Source organism: Grampus griseus (genome assembly GCF_964374135.1).
Source record: "Grampus griseus genome assembly, chromosome: 1".
Classification (NCBI taxonomy): Eukaryota; Metazoa; Chordata; class Mammalia; order Artiodactyla; family Delphinidae; genus Grampus; species Grampus griseus.
The window spans coordinates 49679073-49697689 of record NC_139017.1 but is presented as its reverse complement, the minus strand read 5'-3'; the positions used below and the strand labels follow the sequence as shown (position 1 = coordinate 49697689).

Genomic DNA, 18617 nt, shown 5'->3' with positions numbered 1-18617 from the left:
TAATTACTTATATATTGGGGTTTAAATCTTCCAACCTTCTATTTTCTTATTATTTGTTATTCTTTTTCTATATTATTTTTTTCTCTCCTCTCTTGACTTCTTCTGGATTGATTATATATTGTATTATTGCATCCTCCCCTCATTAGCTGGTTGGCTGTACATTCTAAATAACTTTTAACAATTATACTAGAAATTACAAATGCATCCTGAACTTCCCTCTCAAATGTAAAGGTTCAGATAATCTCTCAAGATAGCTGTCATTAAACTGAGAGTGAAACATGTAGACAAGAAAGCAAAGAAATAAATTAGGATTGAAGATGATATCTATGGGAAAGAACTATGGGTGTGGTTTCTGGCACATGGAGTTGTCTGGTCTCTGTAGATCAGAAACCAATTAAGTTTTTGAAGAGATCACATTTTCCAAGAAACCATGAGACTTAAAAAGCCTTTAAAAAAAAAAAAAAGGCCTTTGGGTGGTATAAACCTTAAAACAGCCCTTGGACCCCCAAGTTTCCATAAGCAGGACAAGTCTGTAAAAGCTATACAGCCTTCAAGGAAGACACCCTCTCCAACCTCGCTTCAGATGTGGCTGTGGAGAATAACAGACAAGGAAAAAGCCTCAGGGGATGAAGCTGGAAGCCCCAGAGAACAGCAGACAAAGGAATTCCACCCCAAGGGCCACATCAAAGTCACAGCTAGGAGGTCTCCCCACTTCTGGGGCAAAGACACTCAACAGCCTCATTAATTATATGGGCCGATGGCTGCTGTATCTCCCACTCCTCCTTTGATCCTATGGGAGTTTTGTTTTTGTTTGTTTCTTTGCAGTCATCCTGGTCAGACCAAGAGGAGCTGCATTCAGCCCTGTGAGGGAGGAGGCATACCCTCCAGAGAACCTAGCCTTTGAACTTTGCAGAAGTTGGTAAATGGGATTTGGGGCTGTCTCCCTGGGGAGGCAATAAGCGTGCTCTATGAGTGGGATTAAAGGAAACACGAATATTAACTGCCTAAAAGGGTTACTGGGGCTGCGACTGATGTGTGTTAACAAACCCACTTCTTTTCCCTGGGCTCAGGGACCTCATTTCCCGTCCTCCCTTACAAGAAAGCATGGCCTTGCTGAGGTCCAGCCAATGGAATACGAGCGGAAGCAAAATGGCCGTTTTCAGCCCTGGCCCATAAAATCCTCCCGAGAGATTTTTCGTGCACTTCCCCATTTTGTCTTGGTGCTGACGAGCACAGTGAATTTAGAAGTCGGGCCTTAGAATGGAGGATCTATAAGATAGAAGGAGCCTCAGTTCCTGAATCACTGCTCGGGTACCTGTTCTGAAATGTGTTTGAGTGAGAAAGAAATGTCCATTTGCTATTACAGCTGGCGTTACCCTAACTACTACACGAAGCCATCGCCTACCCTGACTGACCGCACACTACCTCTGCCTTGTCTGGGAGTGTAGAGAGGGAAGGGCTACATTTTAAATCTCTCTATCCGGGGCTTCCCTGGTGGCACAGTGGTTGAGAGTCCACCTGCCGATGCAGGGGACACGGGTTCGTGCCCCGGTCCGGGAAGATCCCACATGCCGCGGAGCGGCTGGGCCCGTGAGCCATGGCCGCTGAGCCTGTGCATCCGGAGCCTGTGCTCCGCAACGGGAGAGGCCACAACAGTGAGAGGCCCGCCTACCAAAAGGAAAAGAAAAAAAAAAAAAAGGTTTAAATCTCTCAATCCTAACAGTTTTTCTAAGTAGAACATAAGGCTCAATTTTAAAGTAAAAGTCCCCAAGCTCCATTTGGACAAAGTGCCTTGGCCCCTGGGTGATGAGCAGCCTTTGCTCCCACTTCACTCCAAAGGGGAAGCCTGTTTGAGTCCTGAGAAACAGGAGCCAGCAAGACCCCAGGAGACATGAGGCAAAGGAAAGTCAAGCAGAAACAGAGCTACTCTGATGTAACCTTACGTTGAGATATTCTGAGTCTTTGCTTCCCTTTTTCTAGGTAAGGAGGCATAGACTCAGAATTAAAGTGGTCCTTCACATAAATTTAGTGACAGAGCTAAGATTGGAAGTCAGATCCCCTACTATTATTTATGGCAGAAGAAAAAGCATAGGCACATACACGACTGCTTTCGCAGGCAATTAAGCATTTCTTTGACGCCTTACGATTTTTCTTAAAATTTTACACAAATTTTTCATTCTACGTCATCATATATCCTCAATGATTTTATGTAAAAGAAACTTTAAAATTACTTGTCACAGAATAAAAAGGACCCTCCAGGAAGATGCATGTGGTCATCTACCCCTGGGCACACTGCCACTTACCCCCAGGCATGCACAAATCCCAGTTTGAAAGACACAGCTTGATCACAGATACAAAATTATCTTAGTACTACGATCTGATGTCTTAGGGTCCTCTTCCTGTCCTGATGCGTTCTCTTATCTATGATCTATGGTCTACCCTTCCCTGCTGGTCCAGTGGTTAAGACTCCGTGCATGGGTTCGATCCCTGGTTGGGGACCTAAGGACCCACATGCCGCAAACAAACAAACAAACAAAAAACAGAAAAAATAAAGCAACTATGATCTGTGGTCTACCATCCCCATTTCCAACCTCAGTTCTAGGAACTCAAGCACTATCGTCCAGGGAGAACTGCCAGACTCCTACTCATCCTTTGAGGTTCAAGTCCAGCATCACCTCCTCCAGGAAGCCTCCTATGACAATTCCAAGCCCAGGTGCTCCTTTCCCTGCCTGCCCCCACTCACCCCCACCCCATCACTAGACCCTAGGCATGCTAATCCTAGCACTTACCATGCCATGTTGCAGTGTGTTTGTGTGCATGTTTGCTTCCTCCAGAAAGTATGACACATAAAAAGTACTCAACAATGTTTGCTGAATGAGTGAATTTAAGGTGGTGGCTGCAGGCTTCCTGGGGCCCACTTGTCATCATGCTCCCTAGCCCACTCCCGCCATGGTTGGAGGAGTGCAGAACTCAGCAAGTGCACACTTACTGGCTGGGGGAGGGGCTCCGGAGGTACCGAGCCTGCACGGCTCTCATATTGGCTTCATCCTCTTCACTTGGGACTACCTGCTCCTCTTCTGGGTCCCCACTTGTTGCCATGACAGCCTGTCAGCCCCTGTAGGTTTGGCATGAAAAGGGCAGTTAGAAAACCTGATTCTGGAGGTTTTGTTGGGGGAAAGGGTGTGTCAGTGATGTCACCTCAGTGGAACTAGGAATGGGAAAGTCACCACATGTTAATAGCCTAGTGGGGAGATCACCCATGAGGAAAACCCAGTCAGACTTGATCCAGCTACTGTTATCAGGACACCAAGATGCACACCCCGGCCGTGTAAACAGCCCACCTTGGAGTCGCAAGATTTAAGAAGTGACAACTTGGCTCCTTCCACAGACGCCAGCAAGAAAGCAGTGAGGCGAACCAGAAATTTGCCTCTCTCTCTCCCTCTCTCTCTCTCATACACACACACACACACACACACACACACACACACATCTTTTGTCTTTACCGGGAAGATGCCTTCTTCAGCGTCTCTAACCAAGGCCACAGGAGCCACTACCTTTGGCTCAGGCGCCGTCCCACAGCCTATTAAGGAATATGAGATCCCCCAGGACCTGGTCCCAGGCATGGCTGGGCCCTGACACTCAGGGCAGAGCTGCCGCCCCTTTGTTTGTAAGTCCTGGGCTCACAGGACAAAATGAAGGGAGAAGCACACTCACCGCTGATCTGCCTGTATCTCCACACCAAGGGGCAGCCACCCAAAGGCTAAGGGACCCAGACGAAATGGCCAGAAGCTCCGACCAGTGAGAGGGACCGACCTCCCCTCTCCCGTGTTCCTTCTCTGAGGGGCAGGACAGCTGTTCACAGGAAACCCTAGCCAGCTTCTAAATTTAGCTTCTGGTCCCACAGCCTGGCAGATCTCTGGGAGGAAGGAATGCAGGCTCAGGACCCAGACCCGAAAGCAGGCCCCACTTAACTCTTTCCCTCCTGCCTGATTTTCTGGACACTGACATGAGCAGCAGAGTTGGGAGAGGTTCATTCTTCGTAGACAGAGAGGCCTAAAGAAAAAGTTTGATTTGGGCTCTCTCTCCATGCCTTCCAGCCTGGGGCCGCTATTCAAAATCTGAAGATAATCTAAAGCCAAAGATCTAGGAGAATACGTTAAATTGTACTTTAACCCCATGTCAGCACAGAAGGGGTTGGAAAAAAAAAATACCAGATATATGGAATGGGGAGGGTCCTCTGATAGATGTTGGGAGAGCAGCGTGGTGAGACTAAAGGGTAGTCATTTCTTGTGACCAGGGCTCCATTTCTTTGGACAGAGATGACTCTGGATACTGAACCGGACAGCTGTGCTCCCCTTCCACAACCCCTGCCCCACATTCACCTCCCATGGTGATGGTCAATTGGCAACCCCGGGTGATATAAACTTTCCATAAGCTTCTCAAACTTCAAATGTGCTCATAGCCCACCCTACTCCACTACACCAATCCCCACCATCATTCCGATCAAAGCAAAGTCCAATAACCCAATAGTTCACTCCCTCACCCCGCACATTCTCTAATGACCCCATTCCTCCATCCATCCATTCAGCCATTTGTCTACCCATTCACAAGTATCCACTGATATCTATTTGCATCAGGCTCTATACTTGATCAAAGTTAGTAAGACACACAATTACAGGCTTAAAATGGTGCTTCTTCCCAGCCAGGTGGAATAATGCTTGGCACAATGACAATTGGCTGAATAAATGAATGAGCTCACAGTTTATTAGGAGGGATGAGACACAGACCAAAAATAACTCAGGCAGAAGGCAGAATGTAGTTAGTTAGTATCCCAAGAGAGATCCAGGGTGCCGTGTGAGTTCAAAGGAGGGAGAGAGCCCTTTTGGCTGAAGAAGTCAGGAAAGGCTTCATGAAAGAACAGATAATATATGAGCTGGGTTTTAAAGCACATGTTGGATTACAACAGCAGATATGGTGGGGGGAAGGAATTCCAGAGGGGTTGGCATGGAAAAAGTTTTGGGGTAGCAAAACTTAGTTTCATATAGTGGTTAGAGCTTTGAAGAAAGAAAACAGGGTTGTGCGCAGAAACTTGGCAAAGCTGGGATGGGGGCTCCTTTGGGTAGAGTGGTCCAGGAAGGCATCTCTGAGGAGGCACGTGGCATCACCAATGGCCAAACCCCTGTCCTGGGTGTCACATAGAGCCTCAGTGAGTGTCTGTTGAAGAGTGGAAGAATGACCACAACTGAGTAACCATGGGAGTTCAATTCACCTCCAGCCTTCAAGGTTCCATGAAGATGAAAGGTGGTATGAGAAAGAGGTGAGATGAAGGAGGGAGGGATGGAGAGTGGATGGGAATGGGGCAGGGGACTGAAGGGTGGCATCAGTCAGGGCGAGGCTTAAGACGACAGACCCTCAGGATAGGGAAGAAGAAGGTGGGTGGGAGGGGGGGGAAAGATGGAGAGCCAGCACACCTAAGAGAGGCAGCAGATAAAGAGGGGACCACATAGGAGGAGAGAGGACAGAGGGCTTCTGTCTGCTTTATACCCTTTAAACCCTTACTCACCACCCCGGAACTCACAGAGGGTGACATCTGGGTCCCTAGCCTGGTGGACTAGAAATCAGAAAACCACTTCTTAGCTATGTGACCTTGGAGAACCCATTTAACTTCTTTGAGACTTAGAAGCCTGTTTGTAAAATAGAGAATCATAATACTCATTTTGTTCTGATCACCCAGGTCTAAGGTGGAACCCCTTCCACTGCCTCAATTTCATTATCTATGTCATTTCCCAGGTAATGCTCCCCATAGCACTGGCACTCTTTTTTTTTTTTTGCGGTACGCGGGCCTCTCACTGTTGTGGCCTCTCCCGTTGCGGAGCACAAGCTCCGGACGCGCAGGCTCAGCGGCCGTGGCTCACGGGCCCAGCCGCTCCGCAGCATGTGGGATCTTCCCGGACCGGGGCACAAACCCGTGTCCCCTGCATCGGCAGGCGGACTCTCAACCACTGCGCCACCAGGGAAGCCCCTGGCAGTCTTTAAGTAGGGTGACCAGCCATCCCAGTTTGCCTGGGATGGAGACATTCCTGGGACATAGGACCTTCTGTTTTAAAACTGGGAGAGTTTCAAGCAAACTGAGACAAACTGGTCACTGTATTTCTGACTATCTTGGTTGCTTGTATACTATCTTCCTCCCTGACCAGATTAATAGTTCTCTGGGGGGTAGAGATTTCCAGTCTTCCTCATGACTGTGTCTCTAGCGTGGTGGTGAGGTAGACCGGAAGGGAAGTAGATTAACAGATCGTATTATGCCTTGAAGTATTTCAGCAATTGTGACTAACACCCTTTTTTTATTGGCTTTGAAACCCTTCCTCTGAGATCATTTCCCTTCATATTACGAGGCGGCAACTTCCTGTCTCTTATAGGTGAAGCCCACGTGATAGTGAGAAGCTCAGGACTTTGCCCACCTGCTAGGTGGAGAGAAGGCAGGAGAGGTAACTGAGAAGGTGGAGAACGTTCCTTTTGGGGCCTTTGGTGAAGTGGGTGGAGCAGTCCAGTCCCACAGGTGAGCTCACCTGTCAGTCCAGCCGAGGGGTGGGCCATGGGGGCCAGGCTGGGCAAAGGTAGACAGGAAGGGAGAAACCACAGGGATCGAAGTCTGGACTGGGCCAGAGGCTGTCGTAGCTTTAACCAGTCAGCCCAGACTGGTTAAAGTCAGGGGCCCACCAGCGCCAGGCTGGACTCGGGGCAGAGAGGACGCAAGACCATGGAGGGGAAGATGCAGCCCGTGCTGTGGGTGCTCTGTGCAGGTGAGTAGTGCCCAGGGGTGGGCGAGACAGGGGCTGAATGCTGAGGGTCTCCCAGAGTTCCCCCAGGGAGGGCCTCCAATGACACAGTTGTATTCCTGCTGGGCAGAATGACACGTCTGTCGTTCAAAAAGCGGGTTCCGGGCCAGCGCCCAGAATCAGAATGTTTTTTATTCTCATATTAGTAAATAAAATTTCAGCCCATTTCTGGAATTCATAATACTCTCAAAACGATATTTTCTGATCCCAGATCAGATCATCAGATCAGACATAAGATCTGACAATTGGGACAAAAATATTTAAAACCAGGGTTGTCCCAGAAAAGCCAGAATGTGTGGATCCAGGATTTGTGTTCACTACCTGAGATTTTAATCATTGCCTTAAAACCAGAGAGAGAGGCAATGGTAAGAGTGATAACATCTGTTATCACATATAGGAAAACTGAGGCAGAGAAAGGCTGCAACTTACCCAATATCATCTACAGAGCAAGAGAAGACTCAAACCCTTCGAAAAACAGCCAGTTAGAAATAGAACGACCCTTTCCAAAGGCCAAAGCCCTTTAGCTCTCTTGATACTCTGGTCATTGAAAACTCAAAACATGGGGAAACCCCATGGAAACCCCACAAAATAAAAAAACAGACATTCGCTGATATAATGGTAGACTCCAAATCAAGTGCTAAATAGCAAAGTCATTGTGTGAGGACCCACAGAGTGCTAAGGGTTAGGATGGAGGTCTTGGCGTTAGAGTCCTGGGCACCGACAGGAAGTAGAATGAGCAAGGAAGTTGAGAGATGGGGGTTGGGGGGATTTTAGGACTATCTTTTTTTTTTTTTTTTTCCTTTGCGGTACGCAGGCCTCTCACTGTTGTGGCCTCTCCCGTTGCGGAGCACAGGCTCCGGACGCGCAGGCCCAGCGGCCATGGCTCACAGGCCCAGCCGCTCCGCGGCATGTGGGATCTTCCCGGACCGGGGCACGACCCGTGTCCCCTGCATCGGCAGGCGGACTCTCAACCACTGCGCCACCAGGGAAGCCCTAGGACTATCTTTAATTCAGTGTATTTGAACATGCTGAGAATCTCATCAGCTTGCAATTTATTTATTTATTTTAAAATTCAGCCACATTTTACATCTAAACAGATTATTTCTCATTGAATGAAAGATTCTTTAAATTCTGTAGTGCTTTACAACGGGCAAACTTTCACACACACGATTTCATATAATCCCATAATAACCCTTTTTTTTTCTCCTACTCCAATCTTGCCCCTCTCCTCTTCCTTCACCCCACTGGTAACCACTAGTTTGTCCTCTATGTCTGTGCGTCAGCTTCGTTTTTGTTTTATTCACTAGTTTGTTGTATTTTTTAGATTCCCCATGTAAGTGATATTATACAGTACTTGTCTTTCTCTGTGTCAGCTTGCAATTAGAAATTGTTGTGGGCTTCAGGGATCTGGGAAAACTGGGGCATGTCGACTCCAAGTTCGTGTGCCCCATGCACAGTGAAGCCAAACAAACCGAAATGTCGGGGTTTGGAGCCGAGAAAGTTTTATCGCAAGGGCAATGCAGAGAGAACAGGTGGCTTATGCTCAGAAGAACCAAACTCCCCAATAGGTTTCAGGGAAGCATTTTTAAAGGCAAGGTGAGGGAGGGGAGTCACAGGGTATGTGAACAGCGGGTGCACATTTCTCTGATTGGTTGATGGTGAGGTAACAGGATGGTGTCACAGGGGTTAACATCACCAATCCTCAGGCTCCAATAGGTCTGGGAGCTGCATACTCATGGTCATCCAGTACTTAACTTCTTCCATTTTCTGGGGGTTTTAGCAACTGTAAAACAACTCAGGAAATGTGCATCAGATACTGCTATCTAGGTACTTCAGGGAGGAACTAAACATTCTGTGACTGCAGGATGGATGATTTACTATTTAAATTTTTACCAGTTCTCCTGGCCCAACTGCTATTTTTGCATTAATTCCTGATCCAGATTTTTGTGACTCAGGGGAGGTGTGGGAGATGAAAGCTTTTCTACAAACAAGAGACAGGCAGAGGACATGGGGAGAGGAGTCTGTCCTGGGAAGTCCCCATGGAATCCTGCTTGGTTACAGGAAGAGGTGAAGAGTTCTACCAGGAAACTTGGGAGCCCCCAGGGCTGGGAAGCAGAATGGAGGAGGGTCTGAGTTAGAGCTCACTTTTCAGCTCCTACAGGCAAGCCCCAGGCCAGCTGGCCTGCCAGCCCAGGGTGGTTCTCCTAAACCCCCAGGCTCCCCCTCCTGCCCCATCTCTCAAAACACGACCTTGGAGCTCTTGGCTGGAGAATAGCCCAGTACTGGGGAAGGGTTGGGTCAAACTCAAAGGCCCTGCCAGGAGGCCCATCTAACTGGGGCAGAGGGGCCCTCGTCATCAGGTTAGAGGGCATACTTGGTTCATTCCTTCATTCACACAGCTCTTTACTGAGCACATAGTTTGTGCAGGCACCACAGGAGTGAGGGGTCTGGAATGACTGCAGTCATGAGGGACCTGTCTCAGCCATCAGATTCAGACTGCAAGGATGTGCTTCAAGCCCAGAGGGTAGGAGGCTGAAAGGAAATGACCACCCTTTCTGGGCTGGGCCAGTGACCTCTGATCCTCTTTTATAGGGCCTAGAAGTCTCCCCCCTGCCCCGCCTCCTCCCCTACCCCAGTACACACCCTTGCATCTGTAGTCTGGCTGCAACCCAAAACCCATGCATGAATCAAAAGAGGGGATTTGGACTTGGGAAAAAAACAAAGCAGAACAAAACAAAATGTGCACCCAGCTTAGATTGAAATGTGGACTTAACTGTGAACTGCCTGGAGCAGTACATTTCACCTCTTCCTGTGAGAAGGCATGTGACCCCTGGGTGAACTCATCCGGCTCAACCAGCTCTTGGGTTTGTGTTCAGACACACTGATAAAGTGTGTCTTCTGCCTCCACCCCCTTCCCTCCACCCTCCCAGCCTGCCCTGCCTCGCACCACGGGCTCATCACCTTTGCCTCCATACTTTACACTAAGGGGAAGGGGCTGGAGCAGTGGGGCCGGGGAAGCTGGGCTTGGTGGCTAGCTCCCGGCATGTGTTTGCCAAGTGGAAATGTTTGGGGTGAAATAGTCATCGCTATGTACAAGTGAGCAATGAAGGCCTTCAAAGGTCAGATGTAAAAGCAGCTGGGTGGCCCTCCCCACCATGGCTCGGGAGAGGACGCCAGAGGAAGAGCAGGGAAATTAGGGAGGACTTCCTGGAGGAGGTGGAGTTTAAGTTTAAGTTGGGTTCCAGAAGTCATACTGGCTTTCCCCCTACTTCCGTTCTTCATCTGAACTTGCCCAGTAACAACTTAAATTTTGTTGATGTCCCGGGCAGAGTAACATAACAAAGTTGATGAAAATAGACCCCAGGACTCATCGGATTTTGGGGAGTCAGAATCAAATCACATAAGGTCATATGAAGGGGACACAAACAGAAGGTAGTGCATTTGAGCATTTAAAAACAGTACTTAAATGGAATAAAAGTCAGCCTGACAATTCCAAGCAATGTCAGTGACACAATACCTCTCCCTCCCTGGCAGATGCTCCCACACCCTCCCCCTCAGACAGCACTTGAGAAGGGCAGGCCCTCTTTCTTAACTGACTTTAGCGTGGGGCAAATTAGCTGACCTCGATAAATCTCTATTTCCTAATTTGTGAAATGGAGAAGGTAACCTATAATGTGCCAAAATGCACACTGTACCTCATTCGGTTATTAGGGATCATAAATGAGTTTGTCAACGTAAAGACCCTGGAACAGTGCCTGCCACATAATAAGCATTCAGTAAATGCCACTTATTTATTATTATTGTTGTTGTTATTAGTGTGGGCAAGTGTAAATTATAGGAAAGTAACTAGACTTTGGTGATCAATTGTCTGATCACTCTGATCTGGTAGACATCTCCCAAGAGAATGAGAGTCACTGAGGATGAGGGATTCTGTCACCCCTCCCAAAGGCTGCTAGAGAAAACACCCCAGCTAGTGTACAGGACCAAGGCTCTTCCACTCTGGGAATTTTTTCAGCCGCCAGAGTCCATGAAAGATTTGATGTGATGGAAGGTACAGCTGCGGGAAAAGAGATACATAAAGAGGATCCCACCAGGGGGAAAAAGTCTCTGAGAAGCTCTGCCCAGAGTCACTAAAATCTTTGAAGACTTGATGAAAAGTACAAACAAACAACAACAACAAAAAAGCCCCATCTTCCTACAGCTAGAGGAAACCTCGAAGCTTAAATTTGAAAAACTTAGGAAAGTACTGCTTTTCACTGAGAAAAAGGGAATCCATCATCCCAAAATATTCCAGATGAGAAAAAAAAATTTTTTTCTCCCCCATCTAGAAGTTTCAGTAAGCTCATGGTTGCTTCATCCATGGTGGGGTTTTGATGGGAACTAAGTTTCCAAGCTCTTGTCCTTTTGAGGTTGATCGTGCCATTTTAGAATCCCTCCCCTGGGGCCTTTGTTAGAGCCACAGTCCCCAGCGGGATAATTTTCCCTACATTCCTTAGACTTGTCCACTCTGCAGTGCCATGATCCTGTTTGTCACACAGGCTCGGGGAGCTCCCTGGTATCTTCCCTCTCAGAGTGTGACCCAGTGTCACTTGCACGTCTAAGTCCACGCAGTGACCTGGCCCAGGCTGTGAGGGTTACAGGGCTCAGCCTCAGACATGTACATCTGATGAGAATCAGAGAAGAGAGTGGCCTTGTGCCCAGTTCATCTTGACCCCGAGAGGGTGGTATTCAGGCCAGAGCCAGAGTGGTATCAGCCGTTAAGTGCACTACAAGATGGGCAGCCTGGCCTTTCATCTACTCCATGGTTGTGAGCCCCGTTGCCACACCAGTCCCCAGGACCTGGCTCCCACCTGGAGCCTGGGCATGACCTGCTGGTGCCTGAGCACGACTCAGAAGCCAGTGCTCACAGGAGGGCTCATATGCCTGTGGAATCACACTGTCTTCCTGTCAGAGCTGAAATCAGGATTAAAATGCTCCAGTTCCAGCTCCAGCCTTGAAGTGGGAAGGACGTAATGCATGGTCAGCTTAAGAGGGGTATGTGTGCAAAGGGGGAGGAGTGATGGTTTAGGGCATGGCTGGCAACCCAGACTGCCCATCACAGTCACCTGGGGAGTAAAAGTACAAATGCCCAGCTTCCCCCAGACCTTCTGAATCAGAATACAGAGGGGCAGAATCTGGGCATCTCTCTGATTCTGAAAAGTTGCCCAGGTGACTCTGATGTGAAAGTCTAGGTTCAGAGTTGCCTATAGGACCTTGAGGAAAGATAGGCTTAATGAACAGCCATCTCTGTGACTAGGGCTGATTCTCTGCATGCGACTTGCAGCTCAGTTTTGCACCTTCTCACTGCTTCCCTGAGTTAATGCCCAGCCTCTACATTGGTGTGTTAACTTCTCACATTTTCGTGTGCATAGAAGTCATCTGGGGATCTTGTCAAAATACAGACTGACTCAGTAGGTCCCGAGATTATGCATTTCTAGCAAGCTCCCGAGTGATGCTGCTCCAGGGACTAGTTTGAGAAACAAGGCTCCGGGAAAGAACTGGTTCATGGGCATGGCTGTGATCCTCACCTGGCCTTTTTGCCCTCCAGAGTCCCATCCCAGGGCTTCTTGGTGACCCAGCGACGCTGTTTACTGTGATGCTGGTCAGCAGGAAGGAAGCCTGGGGGAAAGTGCGCCTGGCTCAGCAGATGCTTGTACCCCTGGCAGTTCCTCACCCTACTAATCCCTCCTTCTTTCCCGAAACACTCTATTCTGTCAGTTCCCATGAGTCCCCCTCTCCTGGTTCTGCCCCGACATCCCTGGCCCAACCCTTTCATGTCTTCTTTGCAGCTTCACGCTCCTCAGCCCACCATGAAACGGCAGAGCTCCCTGCACTCAGACCCCCTTCTACATCCACATCCACGTCTCTAGCTGACACCCATTTCAAGTGACTCACAGATTTCTGTCTTCAAACCCAACCTCTGTCTTGAGCCATAGAACCATAAATCCAACAGTCCGCATGACTTCTCGACTTAGACATCTCAGAATCAGTTCAAACTCACAAGCTGAAAACCAAACTCATGGTCTTTGACCCCATATCTGGGTCTTTGTCAGTGACCTCTACAACAATAGATGCCACGCCATCCATCCAGGAATGAAAGCCACAAACCCAACAGTCATCCATTACAGTTTTCTATTCCTCTGTAATAAACTACCCCTTAACTTAGTGGTAACTTAGTAACTTAAGATAATAATAAAAAACATTTATTTTGCTCACAAATCTGCAACTTGGATGGGGCTTGGCAGGGACAGCTTGTCCCTGTTCCCTGCACTATCAACTGGAGTGACTTGACTGGGGTTGGGGGACCCACTTCCAAAATGCTGACTCACTGGCTGGCAAGTTGGTGGTAACTCCAGTTCCTCTCTTTGTGGACTTCTCCACGGGGAAGTTTGGGCTTCCTCACAGCATGGTGGCTAGATTATAAGAGCAAACATCTAGAGAGACAGAAGGTAGAAGCTGCCAGTATCTTAAAGTCTGGGCCCAGATACTGATCCAGCATCTATTACCATACTTCCACCACATTCTATCGATCAAGCAATCACAGAACCCAGACTCAAGGGAGTGGATATGAGTCCTATTTATTTATTAATGTATTTATTTATTTTTAAATTTTTATTGGGGTATAGTTGATTTACAATGTTGTGTTAGTTTCAGCTGTACAGCAAAGTGAATCTGTTATACATATACATTTATCCATTTTTTAAGATTCTTTTCCCATATAGGCCATTACAGAGTATTGAGTAGAGTTCCCTGTGCTATACAGTAGGTCCTTATTATCCATTTTATACATAGTAGTGTGTATATGTCAATCCCAATCTTCCAATTTATCCCTCCCCCCACCCTTACCCCCTGGTAACCAGAGGAATTTCAAAGTATTTTGGGACCATATTTTGATGCCACCATATCACCCTTAACAGCTCCTTCTCCTTCAGCTACAAATTCAAGTCATCAGTATGTCCTGATGATTTTAGCCCTCCAACATCTCTTGAGTCTGTTCATCTTTCTCTGTTTCCTCTGCCACCTCACCGATGTAAGCTGCCTCTCCTAAGCTACTTCCATAGCCTCCAGCTGGCTTTGGGAGCCTGTTTTATCCCTTCTCCTATCTGCTGTCCACCCTGAAGCCAAACTGAGCTTTTCAAATGAAATTATGACCATGTCACTACCCCTACTTAAAGCTCTTCATTGATTTTCCATTACTATTAGGATAAGACTTATATCGCGAGGATAGATTCTCCTAAGTCACGTTTAGGCTCTATAAACCACTGAAACGTTCCCCCAAATCCCAATATTTCAGCACCTAGACTGCCTCCTATACCTTTACACCTTGAACATTACAAAAATGTTTGTCATATCACATCCTGAACTTCTTGGTCTGGAAAAATATTATCATCAGACCTACCTGTCGTGTCAACACCTTCCTTTCTCTCTAACCTTAAAAAATCACAAGTCCTTTCTCTCCATATAGCCTTCCTAGGTAACTTTGGGTCCCAGTGATTTCTTCCTGATTTGAATTTGAAGTCTCAGCCACTTTTTTGACCCTCTGTTATACTGCCATTTAAGCTTTCACCCACTTTGGGACTTGTTTTCCTAAGTAGCTTGGGGATAAGAACTACTGCTTATGCTTTTTTTTTTTTTTTTTTTTTTTTCCCTTGGTATCATAGTTTCCAGAACAAGGGCTCACAGTATATGTTTGATTTTCTACTATCAAGTTATAACTTTCCGGTCCTCTTTTCCTCTCCGACTCTTTTCATTGAGTTCTCTCCTCAAATCTAAAACTCCCTTTAATCCAACTAGGGCATCCATCTTACCAAGCATTCTCAGATACTACTATTGACCTTTAAATTATGAGACTCTACAACGTGTGCTAAACATAAACAACTAGATTCTTGTCCTTGGTGGTTGGTTTTTGGGGGCTGTTCTGCCCAGTTATCTCCTTTATAAATTTCCTTTCTCTCCCCTCCAAATCTAAGTTAACTTTCTATCTGGACAAGTTCCCCAAATAAGGCTTCTTTCCAACCAACACCTGGCCTCTAATCAGCCCCACTGCCTCCCCCAGTGCCCATTTCTAAGCCCTGGTTCTCTTTTCTAAAACGGCCTCCAAAAAGCCCAGGGAAGGCAGCCCAAGTCTCACTCCCGCAAGGTCACTAGCATTCTGGGGGCCAGAGGAGGATGGGCTAAAAGAGGATGGGCCCGCGGAGGGGGGCACTGAGGTGTGGGAAGGGCTGGAGAAGGGGGCCCATGGAGTGTGGCGACCACGATGCCCACAGCCAAGCCCCTAGTCCCACGCTGTGACCAGAACCGAGACTGCCGGGCACAGGAAGTGGGGACCCTGCCCCCAACATCAGGGACCGGAAGTGAGCGTTGCTGGGACATGGCTGTGGGGCGAAGGCTACTGGGGAGGGATCCGTGTTTGGAGCGTGCCCTTGGATTCGCCTCCTTCATTTCCAAATTGGAAGAAACTGACAAATTGTGCTGATGTTGCAAATTGGCTACCTGTCCCTTTCACCATATTCCTTGGGCTGAAATCAATCATCATACTCAAATTGTGACGACAAAAGTTGTATTGAGCAGGATGTTGTCAACCAAACCAGGAAACTTAGACAAGAGGCTGGCTGAGAGCACTTGGCAGTGCCCTCCTTGCGATGAAGACTGGGATAAAGATTTGTGGAAACAGACCAGCACCCCATTTCTCTGGGGCACAGCCATCTAGTATAGTAACAATAGCCCTGCAAGCAACATAGTTATGGAATGTAAGCCTAATCTGGCTTCAGGTACCTGCGTTCCCAAGTCTCTGCCATATGTTCTGCCTGGGGAAAAACAGTGGAAATCCACAGCAACTGAGTATCTAGCTCACTAAATGCCAGACTCTAGAGGACTCTTGCTTCTTCCTGCTACCAGTGGGTTCTTCATTTTTCTCCTAATTTAATTATGGAAAGATAGACATCAGTGATTTTCTAACTGACAAGTACCTTTTGTCTCTCCCTCCTTTGAGTGTTCGCTCATTTGATGCAAGAACTCTCCATATATGTAAAGCTGATTCACTTTGTTATAAAGCAGGAACTAAAACACCATTGTAAAGCAATTATACTCCAATAAAGATGTTAAAAAATAAATAAAGTGTATCCCTTATAGAAAGTCCAAAAAAAAGAACCCTCATACTCAAAAGAACTGCTTGAAATAAATCATAGATGGTAGATAGCAAAAAAAAAAAAAAGATTCAAATTGCTGTCATGGCGTCTCAGACTTGGGCCCATCCCATATTTCTGGCTGCACTGGGAGTGGTATAACTTCGGAATTGCTTTGTAGGAGAATCTTGAGGGGTGAAGTTTGTCCTAAACTTCCCCGATGGCACAAGTATGATGTTTGTACTTGGCCTCTGCGTTTATTTGGAGTCATCATGGGAGGCTAAAGGATATCACACAGGGGGAATCACAACCCCCCAAACCACCCCTTTGGTTCCATCTCTACTCACTGGCTTGTTTTAGTTTCTGGAACGTGGCCCACCTTCTCCTGTGCCCTGATCTCTGCACAGTGCAGTTCTCTCCCCCACTCACCTCTTCCCCCATTTTCTTTTTTTTCTTTTTTAACATCTTTATTGGCGTATAATTGCTTTACAATGGTGTGTTAGTTTCTGCTTTATAACAAAGTGAATCAGTTATACATATACACATGTTCCCACATCTCTTCCCTCCTGCGTCTCCCTCCCTCCCACCCTCCCTATTCCACCCCTCCAGGAGGTCACAACCCCCATTTTCTTGTGGTTCCCTCCTGTTCATTCTCCAATGTCAACTCAGAAGGCCCTTCCTAAGGACAACCTCTCCTCATGCCCCAATCCTCTGTTATATCCTGTCATTGAATGGGTACCACTTGTTACCATGGTGGTTTTACATTGGCCTCTGTGATTCTGTATTTATTATCATTTGACTCATGCAGAGGATCAGACACCATGAACGCAGGAACTGTGTCTGTCTCTGCTTGCCATTCTGTCCCCAGAGTCTGTCAGAGTCCCTGGAACAGCCATTTGCTGGGTGGGTGTTAATGAATGAGTACCTACCCTTTTGATCCTCACCAGGCAGCAAAGCTGGTTTACTCTCAGCCTCTCTTATCCTGTCTCTCTTCCCTTCCTTCTTACTCCGTCCTGCTTCTCTCCAAGCCTCAATTTCCTAATTGCATTTGTTTCTATCAACGTTACCCATGGTTTCTAGGGATGGATGGATGAGAGGGGCTAATGAAGGAAATGGATTTGCCCTGCGTGTTAAAGGAAGAGAGTCACTTCACCGTGTCTTCCCTGCCTCCCAGAGGGCACTTGTGTTTTAGCAGGGGCTTCAGCGCCTTCACTCAGCAGTGGGCATTTCAGTACTGAGGCAGCCAGTGGAGGACATATTTGACTTGGAGGTAAAGTTTAGTCGCTTCTCAAACTACCCCACCTTGGCAGCACTCCGGTTTTGTTTTTTGTTTGTTTTTTTGCGGTACGGGGGCCTTACACTGTTGTGACCTCTCGCATTGCGGAGCACAGGCTCCGGATGCGCAGGCTCAGCGGCCATGGCTCACGGGCCCAGCCGCTCCGCGGCATGTGGGATCTTCCCGGACCGGGGCACGAACCCGTGCCCCCTGCATCGACAGACTGACTCCCATCCACTGCACCACCAGGGAAGCCCAGCACTCAGGTTCTGTGTCCCTGTCCTCCCTGCCTGCTGGGCTTGTCTTTGCTCCTAGATCATTCTGTCCCTGGAGCAGCCCTCTCTGTTCAGGGCACCAACACCTTATCATTTGCACTTAACACTTAACACCACCTCCTTCCTGAGGTACCTTTCTCCCCTGCCACCAAGGGACCTTTGGGCTGCTTCCTCGTTCTCTGCCCTGGTGAGTCAGGGATGCCGTAAACACCTGGCATGGGCAGAACATGGTGACAGACAGACGCTCCCACTTAGGACTGTCACAAAGTTCCCTGGTGAGTCAGGGATGCCATAAACACCTGGCATGGGCAGAACATGGTGACAGACAGACGCTCCCACTTAGGACTGTCACAAAGTTCCCTGGGAGAGAGGCATAAAATGTGGAGGACAGGGCCCCCCGTCAGAGCTCACTTCCCCACACCTGCCCACCAACTTCTCTATCTCTGTACACATGGGAACAGGTGACTCTTGCTGTGGGCAAGGCTAGTCCTCCACCTATGCCCTCCCTCACCCAGCCGGGGGTCTTGCTCCATCTGGCTTCTCCTCTATTTTCAGTCTCTTCCTTTCTGGGAGTTCCATCCCTATAACCTAGGAGCCTGCTTAAGTCTCTCCATCTTCCATCCCAGAGGGGACGAAAGAAACCTTCTCAAGACCTTTCATGGCCCTCTGGCTCCAGCTATCCCATCTCGTGTGTTACGTGAGCTCCTTGACAAAATAGGCTGCCCTCACCTCTCTACTTCTTCACTTCCTGCTTGACATATAAAACCGTAACACGGCTTTATGGTTACAAGAGTACCGCATGTCTGTTGCAGAACATCTGGAAAATAAAAATACACAAAGAAGAAACCCATCATCCCAGGATCCAGAGATAACTGGTATTAATTCTGTATCTGGTATATTTTCTTCTAAGAATTTGCTTCCCCTCTGTGACTTTGTGGAAGTAGGATACTGTTGCATGTACAGTTTTGCATCCTGCTTTACTCTCTTCTATGCACAAGTTCAACATAGTGAATTGAATCCCTTGGGGGCTATTTCAAGTCCCACCTCCTCAATAAGGCTTTCC

The 18617-nt window shown here is 47.8% G+C and overlaps 2 protein-coding genes across 3 annotated transcripts in view; one reads left to right on the top strand and one right to left on the bottom strand.

Moving 5' to 3' along the window:
• The window catches only part of STYXL2 (serine/threonine/tyrosine interacting like 2), a 34616-nt gene extending 30774 nt beyond the window's left edge, over positions 1 to 3842 (bottom strand). Inside the window, exons 1-2 of one of the 2 annotated variants that reach the window (XM_082649653.1) lie at positions 3715 to 3842; positions 2990 to 3115 (exon numbers count right to left, since the gene is read on the bottom strand). In XM_082649653.1, the coding sequence (XP_082505779.1) occupies positions 2990 to 3099 (110 nt within the window). In that variant the 5' untranslated portion in view covers positions 3100 to 3115; positions 3715 to 3842. Of the gene's footprint in view, positions 1 to 2989; positions 3116 to 3714 lie in introns of those variants that run through there. The other variant, XM_082649652.1, reaches the window with a different exon arrangement.
• A 2918-nt stretch (positions 3843 to 6760) lies between these two features.
• Positions 6761 to 18617, top strand: part of GPA33 (glycoprotein A33) — a gene marked incomplete at both ends in the record, with an annotated part of 45220 nt that continues 33363 nt past the window's right edge. Inside the window, one exon of the mRNA XM_082654419.1 lies at positions 6761 to 6803. Within this exon, the coding sequence (XP_082510545.1) occupies positions 6761 to 6803 (43 nt within the window). The remainder of the gene's footprint in view (positions 6804 to 18617) is intronic.